Source organism: Cetorhinus maximus, chromosome 15, assembly GCF_964194155.1.
Source record: "Cetorhinus maximus chromosome 15, sCetMax3.hap1.1, whole genome shotgun sequence".
Taxonomy (NCBI): Eukaryota; Metazoa; Chordata; class Chondrichthyes; order Lamniformes; family Cetorhinidae; genus Cetorhinus; species Cetorhinus maximus.
In genome coordinates this window covers 50,103,720-50,121,880 of record NC_135893.1, presented here as the reverse complement: position 1 = coordinate 50,121,880, position 18,161 = coordinate 50,103,720, and the positions used below count along the sequence as shown (strand labels likewise).

Below are 18,161 nucleotides of genomic sequence, written 5' to 3'. Positions count from 1 at the left end.
TATTGTAGTTTAGGGTGACCTTCAGTGCTGTTATCTAGGAATTTAGACAGTGTTTATTAAAACCTTGAAAGCTCATTATTCATCAAGAAACTACTTTGGATAAGTTTTTTTAATTCAGGAACAATGTAAGTGGTAGCTTCTTTGTATACTATTCATCCACAGCAGGCAGTGACATTTATGTCTAAGTGGATATGAAATTATTGGATAGAGTTTTTGATTTTATCACTGAATACTTGAATTTTTGCATTCTCCAAAGCTTTAAATTGGAGGGAGAAGTATTAGATGTCAGAAAAATAGACTTTTCAAAATAACCAAATAGAAAAGTCTGTTTTGTTTTCAGTTAATCGGTGCTGTTCTGATTACAGATTAATCCCCTGCCCTATGGGATGATAATCAGACATTACAGACTGCCAACCTACAGCTGTTATCCAAAGGATTCGTGGACAGCACTGTGTCAGAAACTGTTCCTTGGGGAACTGATTTATCCCTGGAAGCGCAAAACTGAGAAGCAAGACTGAGAAGATGCAGCCAGAAAGCAGCAGTCTTAATGAGTATGTCCATGTCTAATTTCCTGTATTATGTCTGCATTGCTATTTGTTTTAAAGATGAGAACCTATTTTAAAATAGGTTTGAGTTGCTATGATTTAATGGGGTGAAATGTTAGAATATGAATTTGTCTTTTTAAAGTTATAACTTTTTCTTAAATCAGTGATTATTACTGTTGCCAAAATTACACTGCAAAAGTATCACTAGATTGACATAAACTTCATTTTTTTAATAAAAATAATAAATAAACAATAATAAAAATGAGAAAGCTTAAAGTGTCCTTTTGGGATATTAAGTATCCATGTCTCAAAGTACAATTTCACACTTTACCTCTTTTATTGCAGCAAATGCACTTTTCCCCATATTTTGGGTAATGCATTCTATAAGAATGCACTTTGATTTGCTGTAAGCTTGAAACATTATTGCACTGTTTTTAGAAAAATCACTATTTATACTTTAAAGGCAAACATTTTCTATTTATATTTGGCCATATCTTCCCTGTATAGTGGTACTTTAATAGTAATTTCCTAATAGAATGCCCATTTTCAGTGATCAACTGCACCTGCATCATTTTCAAATCTGGTCAAATTGATGCAATCAACTCTAAATTGAAGAAATACTATTTTTGTGTCAATTGCAGAGAAATTTAAAAAAGAAACTCCAGCTTTTCTGATTTCTACCAAATGTTCAGAACCCTCTGTAATGGAACAATTTAGCTAAATATTTAGCATTTTGTTCATTTGCCATAGTGACAGTATTGTTTTCCAAATGTCCCTAAACCGTGCTTCTGTCACTTTTCAAACACCATATTTTAGGAGTGTATTCGTACAACATAGGCCTGTTACCATATTATTCCTTCTAGAATACATTCTACACAGAAAGAACCATGGGTATCCATATTTCTCTCACACTTGCCTGAAAGCTGTGTGCGTCAGCTAGTCTTTGAAATGTTCTGAATAGGGCTAGATCCACATTGGATCTTGTAGGGCATCCAACAAATCGTAATACTAAAAGTGATGTTGCCCCAGATTTTCCTGAAAACATGCATTGAAACAACAGCAGAAGTACAGCATAATGCCAAGTTTTGGCACAGAATGTACGCCTGAATTTCGTTAATCTTTTGCACTGATTTGGCGAATCCAATCCTGTAACCCTCTGCCATTCATCAACATGGCTCCGCCCCACTTTGCCAAAGAGTTAGTCGCTCAATCCCTGAATTTCAACAGTTCTGAAAGGCTGTAAATTTACATGAAAGTTTTGGTCATTAGACCCAGAGTCATATTTCCGATGTTTAATGGCAACTTTCATTTTTATTTTCCTCACTGAGAGCGGCAGTATATTTTCTGTATTTGTGAATGCATCTTCATGATATCAGCACAAGTTGTATTATAAATTGAAAAATTTCTGTAATTGCTTTTTTTTTTAGCATTCTGTGCCAAATTTGCATAGACTATATAGTGGTTTCACACTTTGTAACTTTCATGCATGAAGAGGGACTTGAAGAGGAAATAATGGTAAAAGATTGGTATTTGCCACAGGCTGCAAATGTTAATGCTGATTTCTAGTTATAACATGCTGGTTTTTACGCTCCATGAGATTCTTGGGAAGCTTTGGCATAACTCGCAGCAGGATCAGTGTCACTTCCAGTCTATATGTGATTGAAAAAGTTCCTCTTCTCACAATATTGTTACTTTGGAAATTGTGCTACATGGATTTTTATGGAGGGCCAAATGTATGAAAAATTATGAATATAATGAATAAAATCTGTTCTGATGCTATTTGTATATTTGTTTTTCTGCAGAAACATTCACAATTTCATAAGTTTCAAGTGAAATCCAAAATTGCTGAATTTGGCATCTGAATACTAACTCATTATTTAAATGCCAAGACAACAGCAAAGTATGATTATTACAATGCCAATATTACCATGTTGGAGAACTCTAGTCAACTACTCCATGCAATTCTGATGCTGAGCCAGTTTTGCATTATACATTCATCATAACTTCAGTATACCTTTCATACTGTAAACTTATTTCTAGCTGCATTTTTTGCCCATTAAGTGGTTGTATTCCATTTGTGACCGAAAATATTTTGTATCTTAAACTTACGTATATTTTAATGATCAATTGGTGTAGCTGTACATATATTTTTTCAGTCTCATCACAAGAATACCTTGTGACTACCTTGATCTTCAGCTTAATTGGAATTGATCTGTAGTGTCTCTTTTCATTGAAATGTTTTTGATAATGCAAATGGATTTGAATATTAAAATAAATAATTCCGTCCCCTTTTTACACTGTTCTCCCTCTTAGTATCATTTTTATACCTTTAAATTTTTATTTAGAACCATAAAAAGTTACAGCACAGAATGAGGCCATTCAGCCCATCTTGTCCATGCCAGCCCCAGGACACCCAGCTGCCCTTTCTAATCCCACCTTCCTGCACCCGGCCCATAGCCCTGCAGCTTACAGCACTTAAGGTGCAGATCCAGGTACTTTTTAAAAGAGTTGACTTTCTGCCTCTATCACCAACTTGGGCAGCGAATTCCAGACACCCACTACCCTCTGCGTAAAAAAGTTCTTCCTCACGTCCCCCCTCTACACCTTTTTCCACTTATCTTGAATCTATGTCCCCTGGTTCTAGAATTCTCCACCAAGGGAAACAATTTTATCCTGTCCGCTCTAAGGAAAATAACCCCACCCTATCCAATCTCTCCTCGTAGCTACTTTTCTAACCCTGGCAACATTCTTGTAAACTTCCTCTGCACTCTCTCCAGAGCTATTACCTCCTTCCTGTAATGTGGTGACCAGAACTCCAGTTGTGGCCTCACCAGTGTTTTATACAATTCCAACATTATATCCTTTTATATTCTATACCTCTGCCAATGAGGGAGAGCATTCCATATGCCTTCTTTGCAACCTTGTCTACTTTAACCGCTGCCTTCAGGGACCTGTATACTTGTACACCAAGATCTCTCACTTCATCTACCCCTCTTAGTATATTCCCATTTATTGTGTAATCCCTGTAACTGTTTGATCTCCCTAAATGTATGACCTCATACTTTTCTATGTTAAAATCCATCTGCCACTTTACCGCCCACTCCGCCAATCCATCTATATCATTTTGGAGATTATGGCTATCCACTACTCGGCCAATCTTTGTGTCATCTGCAAATTTCCCAATCGTTCATGTCCAAATTGTTAATATATAACACAAACAGCAAGGGTCCCAACACCGAGTATTATATCTAAGCTCCCTATATTTTTATATGTTGATATCGTGCTACTTGCTTTTCACTTAGTATCTCCTAGATCCTATCTTTCATTATGGAGGGAGGAGCTACATTGTGCAAAGGTGCCTTTAACATCTCTGAAGCTTTTCATTCACCACGAGCACTACTCTGAAGGTGCTGTTGTATTACTAGGCTTCCTTGTCCGACCTAAGAAACTCAATCCCTACTACAATCTCCCTTTTTATATGTTCAACACAGGGCACCAGATTTCACTGCAATCCTGCATTTGCAGATGCGCTGAACCTGGTCCTCACATTTAACTTTGAAGAACAGGCTGTCTTTACCCAACAATTAAATTTATAAGCCTGGATTGTTGTGGGCTTACACTTGCAGCTGAAGGGAGAGAGGAATAACCTTTGTGCCTTAGTCTTTAGCAGAGTTGTTAAGCAAAAGAGCCTTGACCTGATTACATCACAGGTTAGTTTCACAATTTTCTCACTAAAATAAAAGGAAGCAACAATGGCAAACTCAGCCCTGTTGACCCTGCAAAGTCCTCCTTACTAACATCTGGGGGCTTGTGCCAAAATTGGGAGAGCTGTCTCTCAGACTAGTCAAGCAACTGCCTGACAAAATCAAACCTTACAGATAATGTCCCAGACACCACCATGACCGTTCCTGGGTATGTCCTGTCCAACTGGGAAGACAGACCCAGCAGAGGTGGCGGCACAGTTGGGAGGGAGTTGCTGGGAGTCCTCAACATTGACTCCAGACCCCATGAAGTCTCATGGCATCAGGACAATCATGGGCAAGTAAACCATCTGCTGATTACCACATTCCAGCCCACTCCCAGCTGATGAATTGGCGCTCCTCCATGTTGAACACCACTTGGAGAAAGCACTGAGGGTGGCAAAGGTGAAGAATGTACACTAGATGGGGGACTTCAGTGTCCATCACCAAGAGTGGCTTGGTAGCACCACTGCAGACCAAGCTGGCCAAGTCCTAAAAGACATTGCTGCTAGACTGGGTGTGCAGCAAGTGGGAGGGAACCAACAAGAGGGGAAAACATACTTGACCCCATCCTCACTAATCTGCTTGCCGTAGATGCATCTGTCTGTGACAATATCGGTAGGAATGACCACCACACAGTACTTGTGGAGGTGAAATCCCATCTTCACATTGAGGATGTCCTACATTGTGTTGTATACCACTGCCATCCTGCTAAATGGGATGGATTTCAAACAGACCTAGCAACTCGACACTGAGCAACCATGAGGCACTGTGAGCCACCAGCAGAATTGTATACAACCACAATCTGTAACTTCATGGCCTGGCATATCCCCCCATTCTACCATTACCACCATGCCAGGGGATCAACCCTGGTTCAATGAAGAGTGCAGGAGGGCATGCCAGGAGCAGCAACAAGGAATATCTAAAAATGAGGTGTCAACCTGGTGAAGCTGCAACACAGGGCTACCTGCATGCCAAACAGCAAAAGTGGAGCAAGCGATAGACAAAACTAAGCGATTCCACAACCAACGGATAGATCTAAGTTCTGCAGTCCTGCCACATCCAGTCATGAATGGTGGTAGACAATTAAACAGCTCACTGGAGGAGGAGGCTCCACAAACATCCCCGTCCTCAATGATGGGGGGACCAGCACATCAGTGCAAAAGTTAAGACTGAAGCATTTGCAACAATCTTCAGCTAGAAGTGCTGAGTGGATGATCCATCTCAGCTTCCTCCAGAGGTCCCCAGCATTACCGATGCCAGTCTTCAGCCAATTTAATTCACTCCACGTGCTATCAAGAAACGGCTGAAGGCGCTAGGTACTGCAAAGGTTATGAGCCCTGACAACGGCAATAATACTGAAGACTTGTGCTCCAGAACTTACCATGCCTCCAGCCAATCTGTCCACTACAGCTACAACACTGGCATCTACCTGGCAATGTGGAAAATTGCCCAGGTATGTCCTGTACACAAAAAGCAGGACAAATCCAACCCAGCCAATTACCGCCCCACCAGTCTACTCTCCATCATCAGTAAAGTGAAAGAAGGGGGTCATCAACAGTGCTATCAAGTGGCACATGCTCACTGGATTCCGGCAGGGTCACTCAGTTCCTGAACTCGTTACAGCCTTAGTTCAAACATGGACAAAAGACCTGAACTCCAGAGGTGAGGTGAGAGTGACTACCCTTAACATCAAGGCAGCATTTGACCGAGTGTGGCATTAGGGAGCCCAAGCAAAACTGGAGTCAATGGGAATCGGGGAAAACTCTCCACCAATTGGAGTCATACCTAGCAGAAAGGAAAGTGGTTGTGGTTATTGGAGGTCAATCATCTCAGTTCCAGGACATCACTGCAGGAGTTCCTCAGGGTAGTGTCCTAGGCCCAACCATCTTCAGCCACTGCATCAATGACCTTCCTTCCATCATAAGGTCAGAAGTGGGGATGTTCACTGAGAAGTGGCAAGTAACATTTGTGCCACACAAGTGCCAGGCAATGACCATCTCCAACAAAAGAGAATCTAACCATCATCCCTTGACATTCAATGGCATTACCATCGCTGAATTCCCCCACTACCAACATCGTGGGGGTTACCATTGACCAAAAACTGAACTGGACTATCTATATAAATACTGTGGCTACAAGAGCAGGCCAGAGACTGAGAATCCTGTAGCGAGTAACTCACCTCCTGACTCCCCAAAGCCTGTCCACCATCTACAAGGCACAAGTCAGGAGTGCGATGGGATACTCACAACTTGCCTAGATGAGTGCAGCTCCAACAACACTCATGAAGCTTAACACCATCCAGGACAAAGCAGCTCACTTGATTGGCACCACATTCACAAGCATTCACTCCCTCCACCATCTACTCACAGTAGCAGCAGTGTGTACCACCTACAAGATGCACTGCAGGAACTCACCAAGGTTCCTTAGACAGCTCCTTCCAAACCCATGACTGCTACCATCTAGAAGGGTAAGGACAGCAAATACATGGGACCACCACCACCTGGAAGTTCTCCTCCATGCACCATTCTGACTTGGAAATATATCTCCATTCTTCCACTGTCGCTGGGTGAAAATCCTGGAACTCCCTTCCTAATAGCACTGTGGGTGTACCTATATACATGGATTGCAACGGTTCAAGAAGGCAGCTCACCACCACCTTCTCAAGGGCAATTAGGGATGGGCAATAAATGCTGGCCTAGCCAGTGACACCCAGATCCCATGAATGAATTTTAAAAATACTGTGCTGGAAATATGAAATAAAAACAAAAGTGCTGGAAATACTCAACAGGCCTGGCAGCATCTTTGGAGAGATAAACAGAGTTAATGTTTCGAGTAGAATATGACTTCCCCAGAAGTGGTTTCCCATTAGATTCAAAGCATTAACTCTGTTTCTCTGCCCCAAGATACAGCCAGACCTACTGAGTATTTCCGGCACTTTGCTTTTATTTCACCACAATTTTCTTATTTCAAATGGAATCTCGCTACCACTGGATTGGTTTCCTCACTTATTAAGCAGTGCCTTAATTTGATAACACCTCTGGCAATGGAGTTTTTTTAATTGCTTGAACTCTTTTCCCTGAATGGAAGTTGCTGAGGGTTCTTCCACTCACGATAATGCTGCCAGAACTGTTGACTGTTTCCAGCACTTTGTCATTATTTCATATTTTCAGCATTCACGGTATTTTTGCTTTTGTTTTAATGAAAAGATTGTGAAACTGGCCTATGATATAATCACGTCAAGGCTCTTTTGCTTAACAACTCATACTTGCAATTGAAGGGAGAGAGGAGTAGACCTTTGTGTCTCAGTCTGTAGCAGAGTTGTTAAGCAAAAGCATAAGCCCACAATAATTATCAGGTTTTTTTGCTGTTCTTTTTCAGTAAGTAAACATTCCTTAGATCTTTTTTAAAAAAGATTAGTGCCAGACTTTTCAGGAGCAGAGTTAGGAAATACTTCTACACAGAAAAAGTGGTAGAAGTTTGGAACTCTTCTGCAAACATCAACTGTTCAAGATCAATTGTTAATTTTAAAACTGAGATTGATAGATTTTTGTTAACCCAAAATATCAAAGAATATGGGTAAAGGCAAATATATGGAGTTAGGGCGCAGATCAGCCAGATATCATTGAATGGTGGAACAGGCCCAAGAGCTAAATGGCCTCCCCTTGTTCCTGTCTAACGAAAATATGTTTCCATTTGGCGAATGCAGACATAACTAGTCTAAAAGGACATCTGTCTTCTCAGAATCTTCCTTTCACTAACTAGAAATGGATAAATTGAAGATACAAATTTTCATGGTTCTGTAATGTATGCTGCACTCTCTCTTGCTTCTATTATTATACATCACTTCTGAACAAACAAAAAATTCATCCCTAGGAAGAAGAAGCATACTAAAAGGAGGACGAGGCAACCACGGCTGACCAGGGAAGTCAGGGACAGCATAAAAGCTAAAAAGAAAGCATACAATGCGGCGAAGAGCAATGGGAAACCAGGGGATCAGGAAGCCTACAAAGACCAACAGAGGACAACTAAAAAAGAAATAAGGAGGGAGAAGATTAAATATGAGGGTAAACTAGCCAGTAATATAAAAGAAGATTGCAAGAGTTTTTTTAGATATATAAAGGGTAAGAGAGAGGCAAAAGTGGACATTGGGCAGCTGGAAAATGACGCTGGAGAAGTAGTAGTGGGGAACAAAGAAATGGCAGAGGAACTGAATAGGTACTTTGCATCAGTCTTCACAGTGGAAGACAGGAGTGACATCCCCAAAGTTCAAGAAAGTCGGGGGGCAAAGGTGAGTATGGTGGCCATTACCAAGGAGAAGGTGCTAGAAAGGTGCTGAAAGATCTGAAGGTGGATAAATCACCTGGACCAGATGGATTACGCCCCAGAATTCTGAAGGAGAAAGCTGAAGAGATAGCGGAGGCATTAGTGGCGATCTTTCAGGAATCACTGGAGTCAGGGAGGGTCCCAGAGGACTGGAAAATCGCTAATGTAACCCTCCTGTTTATGAAGGGAGTGAGGCAAAAGACGGGAAATTACAGGCCGATTAGCCTGACCTCGGTCGTTGGTAAGATTTTAGAGTCCATTATTAAGGATGAGATTTCGAAATACTAGGAAGTGCATGGTAAAATAGGGCAAAGTCAGCATGGTTTCATCAAGGGGAAGTCATGCCTGACAAATTTGTTAGAATTCTTTGAGGAGGTAACGAGTAGGTTAGACAAAGGAGAGCCAATGGATGTTATCTATTTGGACTTCCAGAAGGCCTTTGACAAGGTGCCGCACAGGAGGCTGCTCAGTAAGATAAGAGCCCATTGTGTTAGAGGCAAGGTACTAGCATGGATAGAAGATTGGCTGTCTGGCAGAAGGCAGAGAGTGGGTATAAGGGGTCCTTCTCAGGATGGCGGCCGGTTACTAGTGGAGTTCCGCAGGGGTCAGTGTTGGGACCACAACTTTTCACTTTATACATTAATGATCTAGATGAAGGAACTGAGGGCATCCTGGCTAAGTTTGCAGATGATACAAAGATAGGTGGAGGGACAGGTAGTATTGAGGAGGTGGGGAGGCTGCAGAAGGATTTGGACAGGTTAGGAGAATGGGCACAGAAGTGGCAGATGGAATACAACGTGGAGAAGTGTGAGGTCATGCACTTTGGTAGGAAGAATAGAGGCATAGACTATTTTCTAAATGGGGAGACAATTCAGAAATCTGGAGTGCAAAGGGACTTGGGAGTCCTAGTCCAGGATTCTCTTAAGGTTAACTTGCAGGTTGAGTCGGTAGTTAGGAAGGCAAATGTAATGATGGCATTTATTTCGAGAGGACTAGAATATAAAAGCAGGGATGTGCTGCTGAGGCTTTATAAGGCTCTGGTCAGACCACACTTAGAATATTGTGAGCAATTTTGGGCCCCGTATCTCAGGAAGGATGTGCTGGCCCTGGAGAGGGTCCAGAGGAGGTTCACGAGAATGATCCCAGGAATGAAAGGCTTAACATATGAGGAACGTTTGAGGACTCTGGGTCTATACTCAATGAAGTTTAGAAGGATGAGGGGGGATCTGATTGAAACTTACAGAATACTGAAAGGCCTGGATAGAGTGGATGTGGGGAAGATGTTTCCATTAGTAGGAGAGACTAGGACCCGAGGGCACAGCCTCAGAGTAAAGGGAAGGCCTTTTAGGAGAAACTTCTTAAGCCAGAGAGTGGTGAATCTATGGAATTCATTGCCACAGAAGGCTGTGGAGGCCAGGTCATTGAGTGTATTTAAGACCGAGATAGATAGGTTCTTGGTTAGTAAGGGGATCAAAGGTTACGGGGAGAAGGCAGGAGAATGGAGTTGAGAAACTTATCAGCCATGATTGAGTGGCGGAGCAGACTCGATGGGCTGAATGGCCTAATTTCTGCTCCTATGTCTTATTGTCTTATGGTCTTATAAACGCAAAACGTGATTTTCATGTTTTTGAACAACTTGTGTATTTATAAAAGGTATGATAATGTAATTTACTCCTGAAACAATGCTTTGTACTCAAACTGGGTCTGGACAAAGAAACTTCATTCATTGCTTCATTACTTTGCTGGAATAGGGAACAGGATATTGTACTTCAATTTCTATGAGAGATCAACCTTGAAGTGTTCGTTATTAAATGTGGCTATTAAAATGGATCTTGTTCCAGAATTCACAAATTTGCACAGCAATCATGCAAAATGGTATCACATTCAATTTCCATATATGCATTGTTTACTCCTTCCTGTCTGGCTTCAACCATTTCATCCTTTCATGTGCCAGGAATGCAGCTGTGGCACATTTCAGGAGTAATTTTATTTCATCTCAAGATTTTTAATAAAGTAAATTCTATAAAAGTGCCACCTGAAATGCCAAACAAATTATTCATTTGATTATTTGCAAGTAAAGCTTTTGTTCCTGAATGATCTATAGATTATCATGCAGAAGTTTCCTTTGCACTGAAGAATGCATAATGCTGAAATTATTTAGAAGCATAGTTTTTCTTTATATCTACAAAGCTGTGTTTGCAGTAAATTTTAATCTGTATTTGCATAATATATTCTGCTTTCTAAATGATTTGTTTTTGAAAATGCAAATGAATGATTTAGTAACGATCTGTATTAATCAAGTGAAATTATGACAATCAGTTTTTTTAAAAACCTAACAAGAGCAGTTTCATTACATTATAAAAATTGTGCAGAAATATTTGCAGTGTGTAGATCTCATGTTATTATTATTTATGGTCAGTGGTAATGCACCCTCTTTTTGGAGTCAGGTGGTGATTTTTTGAAGAGCTCAAACACTTTACGAGTTTTTTTGTATGGTGAACGCATGGTAATTTAATGGGGGTGACTTGTGCATAGCCTGCACGGCTACTTTTGGGTTGGTGCACTGCAGCGCATCTTAGCGGCAACATTAGTCAATGATGAACTGTTGGCACCTACCATTCATTACATTCCACTTGTCCACAGACTTTGTATGGGTTTTGTAATGAAACTTGCTGTGATTAGAAAGCCATTCTGGGCACTGCCTTCCACAAGGGATCTGGAACTTGTGTAAACAGGGAAAGTAATTGTGCATCTCCTTACCAATCAAATAAAAGAATTGTTACTGGGAAACGCTGAGTTTGAATCTAGAAGTACAAATTCGAATATCTAATTCAATGCCAAATAATCTACAGAAAGTGAAATAAAGAGATGAAAAGAAAGATGGGATTAAGAGAGATGAAAGAGACAAAATGCTTTTGTTTTAATTATTCATATTTTATAAATTTCCAATGATAATTCTCTGAAGAAATGAGACTCCATACTTGTAGAACTTATTTTTTAGTGCCAGAGGGATTGCTTAATTAAGACTTAGCACATCATTAAATAGTTACTTACACTGGAATGGACTAGTCTTAACTTTTTCTGGTGAATTTAGTGTGTATCTATCACGTTCGTACTGCAACATCATGCCATTCCATCTGTTTCAATATCAAGTTCCAGAGAGATACTGTTATAGCTAAGCTCCTGGAGGAGCAGGGCAACACTGACAGTAATTTCCTGATTTCTGTTCACATGCACCCTTGCTGGAAGTTGATGTCCAATTTACATTTTAACAATGCTGAGCGCTGATAGCCAAATTATTTACTTTCATCACAAAATGCAGGCCAATGTAATGGAATGTACATAATACTGCGAAATGTGGAGAGCTTTTGCTGTCCTTACACAGAATGGTTTTCAAAAATAGTTTATTAAAAAGGTGATTAGAAATGGTGTTAGATATATTAAAATAACATTTGGTTAGACAGAATTAGCATTGACTTACAATGTTATAGCCTGAGTGGTTCTATCAACAACAAGTGGAAATATTTTCAGAACCCCAAAATTGAAATGTAACCTCAGCTATTGCAGGTGCTTCTTTCAGGAATAATAAATGTAAGATTAATTTGAAATGAGAATTGAATGCTAAACCAGTTCCTGATGAACATACATACTGTAATACACTATTGTTGCCAGTAAAATTTGAGTATGTATTAGCTTTCAAAGAAGAAACATAATGGGCAAGTGGTGAAATGGCAGTGCCAGCAGTTCAGTATACTTGCACTTGCTTGTAGACTTCATAGCGGCTTTTGCACTGGATGTTCCTTTCAACCAACTTTCCAAAAAGTTCATCACCCTCTACAGAGCATCTATGACCTGTGTGAACAGGGAAAACTGTGCATCACCTTAATCAATCAGATTGAAGAATCGTTAATAAGCAACACTATGTGAACCAGGAAGTGGCAGAATATTGCACTTAATGTCAAATCTGGTACAGAAAGTGAAATAGAGAGGCAAAGAAAGGTTGGATTAAAAGAGATGAGAGATTGAATTAGTAAAAACAAAATACTTTATTTTTGTAAATCTCCAACAATAATTGAAATCTGAGGGAATGAGACTCCACACTTTGAAAGTTAATTTTTAGTGCCAGAGACATTGTTTGGTAGTAATGAAGACTTACCATTGAATGGGCATATACACTAAAATGGACAAGCCCTAACTATTTCTGGTGATTCTAGTTTGTATATATCAGTTAAATAACAGAACTTTGCACCGTTCAATATATTTGAATGCTCCAGGTGGCTAGATATTGTTATTGTACAATTTTTGGAGGCACGGGGTATCTCAAGAAGAAACTTCCTGATTTCCATGTTTAATGAGCATGTGTGCAGTACCAGAACCTGCTGTCGAATTTCTGCATAACAGCGAGCTATATTTCCTACCTCACCCCCATTATTTCTACTGCAAAATCCAGCCCATAGAAAATAATAAGATAAGCTGCTGCAGAAAAGAGCTAACAAACAAATGAGATTTGAATGTTTATAACAATTTATTTGGTTAATATACTTACTATCATAGCATTGCCGTTATCTTATCTGTGATCTAATATTTGATATAGAATCAAAAAAAGTCATGCACAGAAGAAGCCATGTGGTCCATTGAGCTTCTCTCAGCTCTCAAAATGAGCTTCTTAATTTAGTCCCTTTATTTTACCCTTTCCTTACACTCTTTGATTTTAATTTTCAAGTATTTATCCACGTGCCTTTTGAAAATGCTAACATATTTTACTTCAATCACTGTTTCTGGTAGTGCACCAAGAGCCTTCTGCATTCAAAAAGAATCCCCTAACCTCTCTCCTTGTTCTTCTGGTGATTATCTTAAATTTATGGTTTGTAGTTACCAACTTCCTGACCAGTGGAGGCAGTTTTTCTTCTGACCTAACCAAAATCCCTCATAATTTTGAGCACCTCTCAATTTTCCTAACCCTTTTGCTAATGGAAGTACCTTACTTTCTGTAGTTCTGCTCTCACAATGAAAGATGATTGTGATTTTTGGAGTTCAATCATCTCAGTCCCAAGCCATTGATGCAGGAGTTCATCAGGGCAGTGTCCTAGGTCCAACCATCTTCAGCTGCTTCATCAATGGAATACGTCTGGAATACTGTGTTTAGTTTTGGTCTCCTTATTTGAAAAAAATATATAATTGCATTAGCAGCAGTTCAGAGAAGGTTCACGACTTATTCCTGGAATGAGGGGCATTTCTTATGAAGAAAGGTTGAACAGGTTGGGCCTATACCCACTGGAGTTTAGAAGATTGAGAGGTGATCTTACAGAAACATATAACATCCTGAGGGGACTTGATAGAGTAGATACCAGGAAGATGTTTCCACTTGTGGGGGAGACTTGAATTAGGGGAGACAGTTTAAGAATAAGATGTCTCCCTTTTAAGACAGAGATGAGAATTTTTTTCTCTAAGGGTCGTGAACATGTGAAATTCTCTTCCCCAGAAAGCAGGAGAGGCTGGGTCATTGAATTTATTAAAGGTTAGATTAGATAGATTTTTGATAAACAAGGGAACCAAGGGTTAGGGGGGAGCAGATAGGATAGTGGAGCTGAGACCACAATCAGATCAACCATGATCTTATTGAATGGCGGAGCAGACTAGAACGGCCGAATGGCCCACTCCTGCTCCTTTGTCCTATATTCCTATGTTATAATAACCTTTGTTCCTGCATAAGGTCACTAATAGCACTGTTCAGTTCCATTTGCAATTCCTCAAATAGTAAAATAATTCATGCCTGCATGCAACAAGACCTCAACAATGTCCAGGCTCTGACTGATGTGTGGCTCAAATGTTACTTGCCACCTAAGTGCCAGGCAATGACCATCCCCAACAAGAGAGTCTATAATCACCTCCCAGTGACATTCAATGGCACTACCGTTGTCAAATTCCCTACTATCAACACCCTGTGCATCATCATTGACCAGAAACATAACTGGATCAGCCACATAAATATTGTGGCTATACGAGCAGGTCAGAGATATTCTGTGGTGAGTAACTCATCCAATTTCCAAAGCACAAGTTAGAAATGCAATAGAATACCCGCCCCCACTTTATGGCTGAATGCCAGGCTAACATTATTCAAGAAGTTCAACATCATCCAGGTTTGATTAGCATCCCTGTATCCGCCATCTGAAACATTCACTTCTTCCGTCACCAGCATGAGGTTGGTGGATTGTGTATCATCTAGAAGATGCACTGCAGCAATTCGCCAAGAAATTTTCAATAGCATGTCCTCACCTGTAACCTCTACAAGGATGAGGGCAGCAGGCACATGGGAATACCATCGCCTGTAAGTTCCCCTCCAAGTCATACACCATCCTAACTTGTGCGAGGGAGTCTATATTTTTGTCTGTTTTTTTTATACAAGTTAGCACCTGTGGGGTTGACCTTTGGTTGACTGTAGATTGTAACATTTAAAGTACAGAATGTACCCAGGTGATACATTAAACCCAGCCTCAGTAGGGGCAGAACCCTGTTGGGACATATTAACCCTAACCCTAATGCAGTTCAAGAGGCAGAGTGAACAGCAATCCATTGTGAACAGTGGTTGCTCAGATTAGTCCAGAGTGGAGGAGGCAGCAGAAAGTTGCTCACTCCATACAGCTGAAATACTGTTGTTAGCTCTGAGGAGCTGGAGCTCAGAGAAGTCTGGCGGACAGTGATAGCTCCATTCTGAAGCTGGTAGCTGGGGAAAAGAAAAGCCTGTGAGCAGTGGGGTTCTGCTCAGAGTAGCTAGAAAGCTGGAACCATGCCAGTAACTAGATGCTGGGGTGCAGCCTTATGAATCCAGTGGGACGCAGTCTCAGAAGAGATGGAGCAACTGGGAGGCGAGCAGTCATTGGGACAGTCTAAGTTGGAGCAGCTTTTCATGGTAATCAGAGACTAGATCTTTGAAAAAGAGGATCTGAAATCCCTCAGGAGGAAGACAGAGTTTTGAAGGATTTTGGAACTCAGTGATCACAGACATCTGGGCGGGTTGCTGAGAACATTTGGGGGAACCTATCTTGGTTGTGTCTGCCCTAATGCGAAGTTATGGCATGTTCAATCACAGTTTGCTTGTTAATTCACATTTACCTCATGTTAATTCTGGATGTTATGGCGGAATCGTTCGTGCCCGCTGGCGTCAGGCGTGCTCGGCAGCGTGAGTGGACAATGTGGCGAGAAGGCCAAAAATTGGTTTCATGACGTCATGAATCCAGCTTGCAATCATCAACTCAGCCCGTTGATGACGGGCCGCATTTCCTGCCATCAGACATTGGGAACTTCATTGTAATACATCTTTATATCATTATAAGGTCAGCCCGTCGGATTTACCCCCCCTCGCTGGATCAGCCACCCGCGTCGGTGTGCAATCACACTGTGTTTCACAACAGTACATAAGCGATGTGCACCTGGCGAGCTGCACTTCGCTCAGGACTTCAAGATTTGTTTGCCTACCTTGCTTCAGGCAGCACTCACAGTCATCAGCGCCAGGCTTCACAGACAGCACCACATCACTTTTAGGGGGGCTCATTGGCAGGTCTGTACCTACCAGACCAGCCATAAGGTGGGCGTGGCTTTGTACGGCTGCAGGGCTAGGGTTTGCTTGGGGAGGGTGGAGAAGTGACCTCAGGCAAGAGCTGAACTGAGGAAGGATTAGAGTATCCCAGGGTTTGTGTGGGGGCACAAGTTGATCTGTGCAAGTGGCGTCAAGATGGTGAGGGTTGAGGAGGCAGTCTCCAGAGGAGATGGGGCCAGATGGAGATGAGGGTGTGTGTGAAAGAGAGTGGTGATGTCCCTTGAGCTGGCAGTGAGTGAGATGCCAGTGAATGTGTGATGGGCTTGAGTCTGTGAGTTTATAGTGATGAGATGGTTGCCTTACCCTGGCGGCAAGGATGAGATCATTCATCCTCTATCTGCATTGGATGGCCAACCTCTGTGCAGCATTGGCACTGATCACCGCTGCCATTGCCTACCAAGCTGGAGTGGTAATGTTGCTGTCCCTCCTACAGCCAGAGCAGGGGTAGAGGACATCATGGCGGGCCTCCACAGCACCCAAAAGACCCTCGAGGGATGCATCACTAAACCTGAGGGCTGCAATCTTCCTGCCTTTCAGCAGTCCTGAGCTGGAAGCACGGAGAGGTGTGCGCGTGGCTGTACTTTAAATGTGGCACCCAGCATGATGAAGCAGCGAGATGATGGCATAGTGGGTGAATCACAGCCCACCCAGAATGGAAGTGGTGCATTTCCCAGGAATGCATAATTAATGCGGCGAGATTTGGGACAATATGGTGTGAGAAGCCGCCGTTATGGCCGGCGGGTAAAACGTTGTTTCATCTACCTGCTACCACACTTGGTACAAATCTGGGACAATTCTGCCCTGAGAGTATAAGATAGATAATATGGACTGTTTGCTTCGTTAACTCTTACCTCATTTAATTTCTTAAGTTTGTTTAAAACTGTAAAATCTTGTAGCATTCCCTTAGTAAGTGGGATTACAAATTTCAACTACTTTAACCAAAAAACTGGTCCCTAACCAGGTCATAACAAAATTTTGGGATCTCGTCTGGGATCGTAACACGTGGAAATCTATTGCTATTCCATCATTGTTGCTGGGTCACAATCCTGGAACTCCTTCCCTAACAGCACTGTAGAAACACTATCATCAGATGGATTGCAGCAGTTCAGGAAGGCGTCTCATCACTATCAAATCAAGGGCAATTGGGGATTGGCAATAAATGCTGATTTTTCCAGCAACATTCACATTCTGAGGAGGATTAAAATATTTTCTTTCAAATGTTGTTGCACAATTTCCTTATTCATTAGCCTTTGCTCAACATCTCCCTCCAACAATAGTGGGACTAGTAACTCTTATATGTGAGGCATAAACCTAATGCTGCAGTATGTTGGAACTCCAACACATTTTTGCACCACACCATACTTATTGAAACCTATACACAATTGGATTAGCAATGTGTTCAAAATTAAATAAGCATTTGCAGTTAAAATATAATTCATTCATCCTTAATCCCATAGGAACCATTTCCCCCAATCAATAGTGTCCGAAAAAATTTAGAAATACACAAAATTGTACAGCAGCAAAAAAATTGAGCTAATAAAATATTACGACCTTTGAAAGATCGATTATTTACTACATAGTCTTCAGCATCGGGAAATGTGTTCCTAATTGTCACGGTACAATATTTAAAATACATTCTGAAGATCAGTAGTATTTTAACCTTTGTTTGATCAGTTCTATTCATTATTCTATTGTGTGCTATTACCATATGCATTTCTCAAAACCAATGATTTTACAGGGTGTGGCATATCAGGTCTGTAGACTTGACCTTAAATTCTGTCTGGAAGACTGAAGCTCATACTTTTATGTGCTCAGTGATAACAAATGTTTTCTCTCTTGTGGCCTTACCACTCTGACCCACAGCAAATGGAAAGCTTGATACGTTTCTAGTTTCATCTCTTGCCAGGATCCCTGTGGAATAACGCTGCCCCATCCTCACATCGACAGCAGATG

General features: G+C 41.2%; 1 protein-coding gene across 4 annotated transcripts in view; it reads left to right on the top strand.

Moving 5' to 3' along the window:
• pigq (phosphatidylinositol glycan anchor biosynthesis, class Q) overlaps positions 1-2,324 on the top strand; it is a 43,650-nt gene extending 41,326 nt beyond the window's left edge. For all 4 annotated transcript variants that reach the window (XM_078558388.1, XM_078558389.1, XM_078558390.1 and 1 more), the window contains one exon: positions 366-2,324. In XM_078558388.1, coding sequence (XP_078414514.1) covers positions 366-518 — 153 coding nt within the window. In that variant the 3' untranslated portion in view covers positions 519-2,324. The remainder of the gene's footprint in view (positions 1-365) is intronic.
• Positions 2,325-18,161: the final 15,837 nt, after the last annotated feature.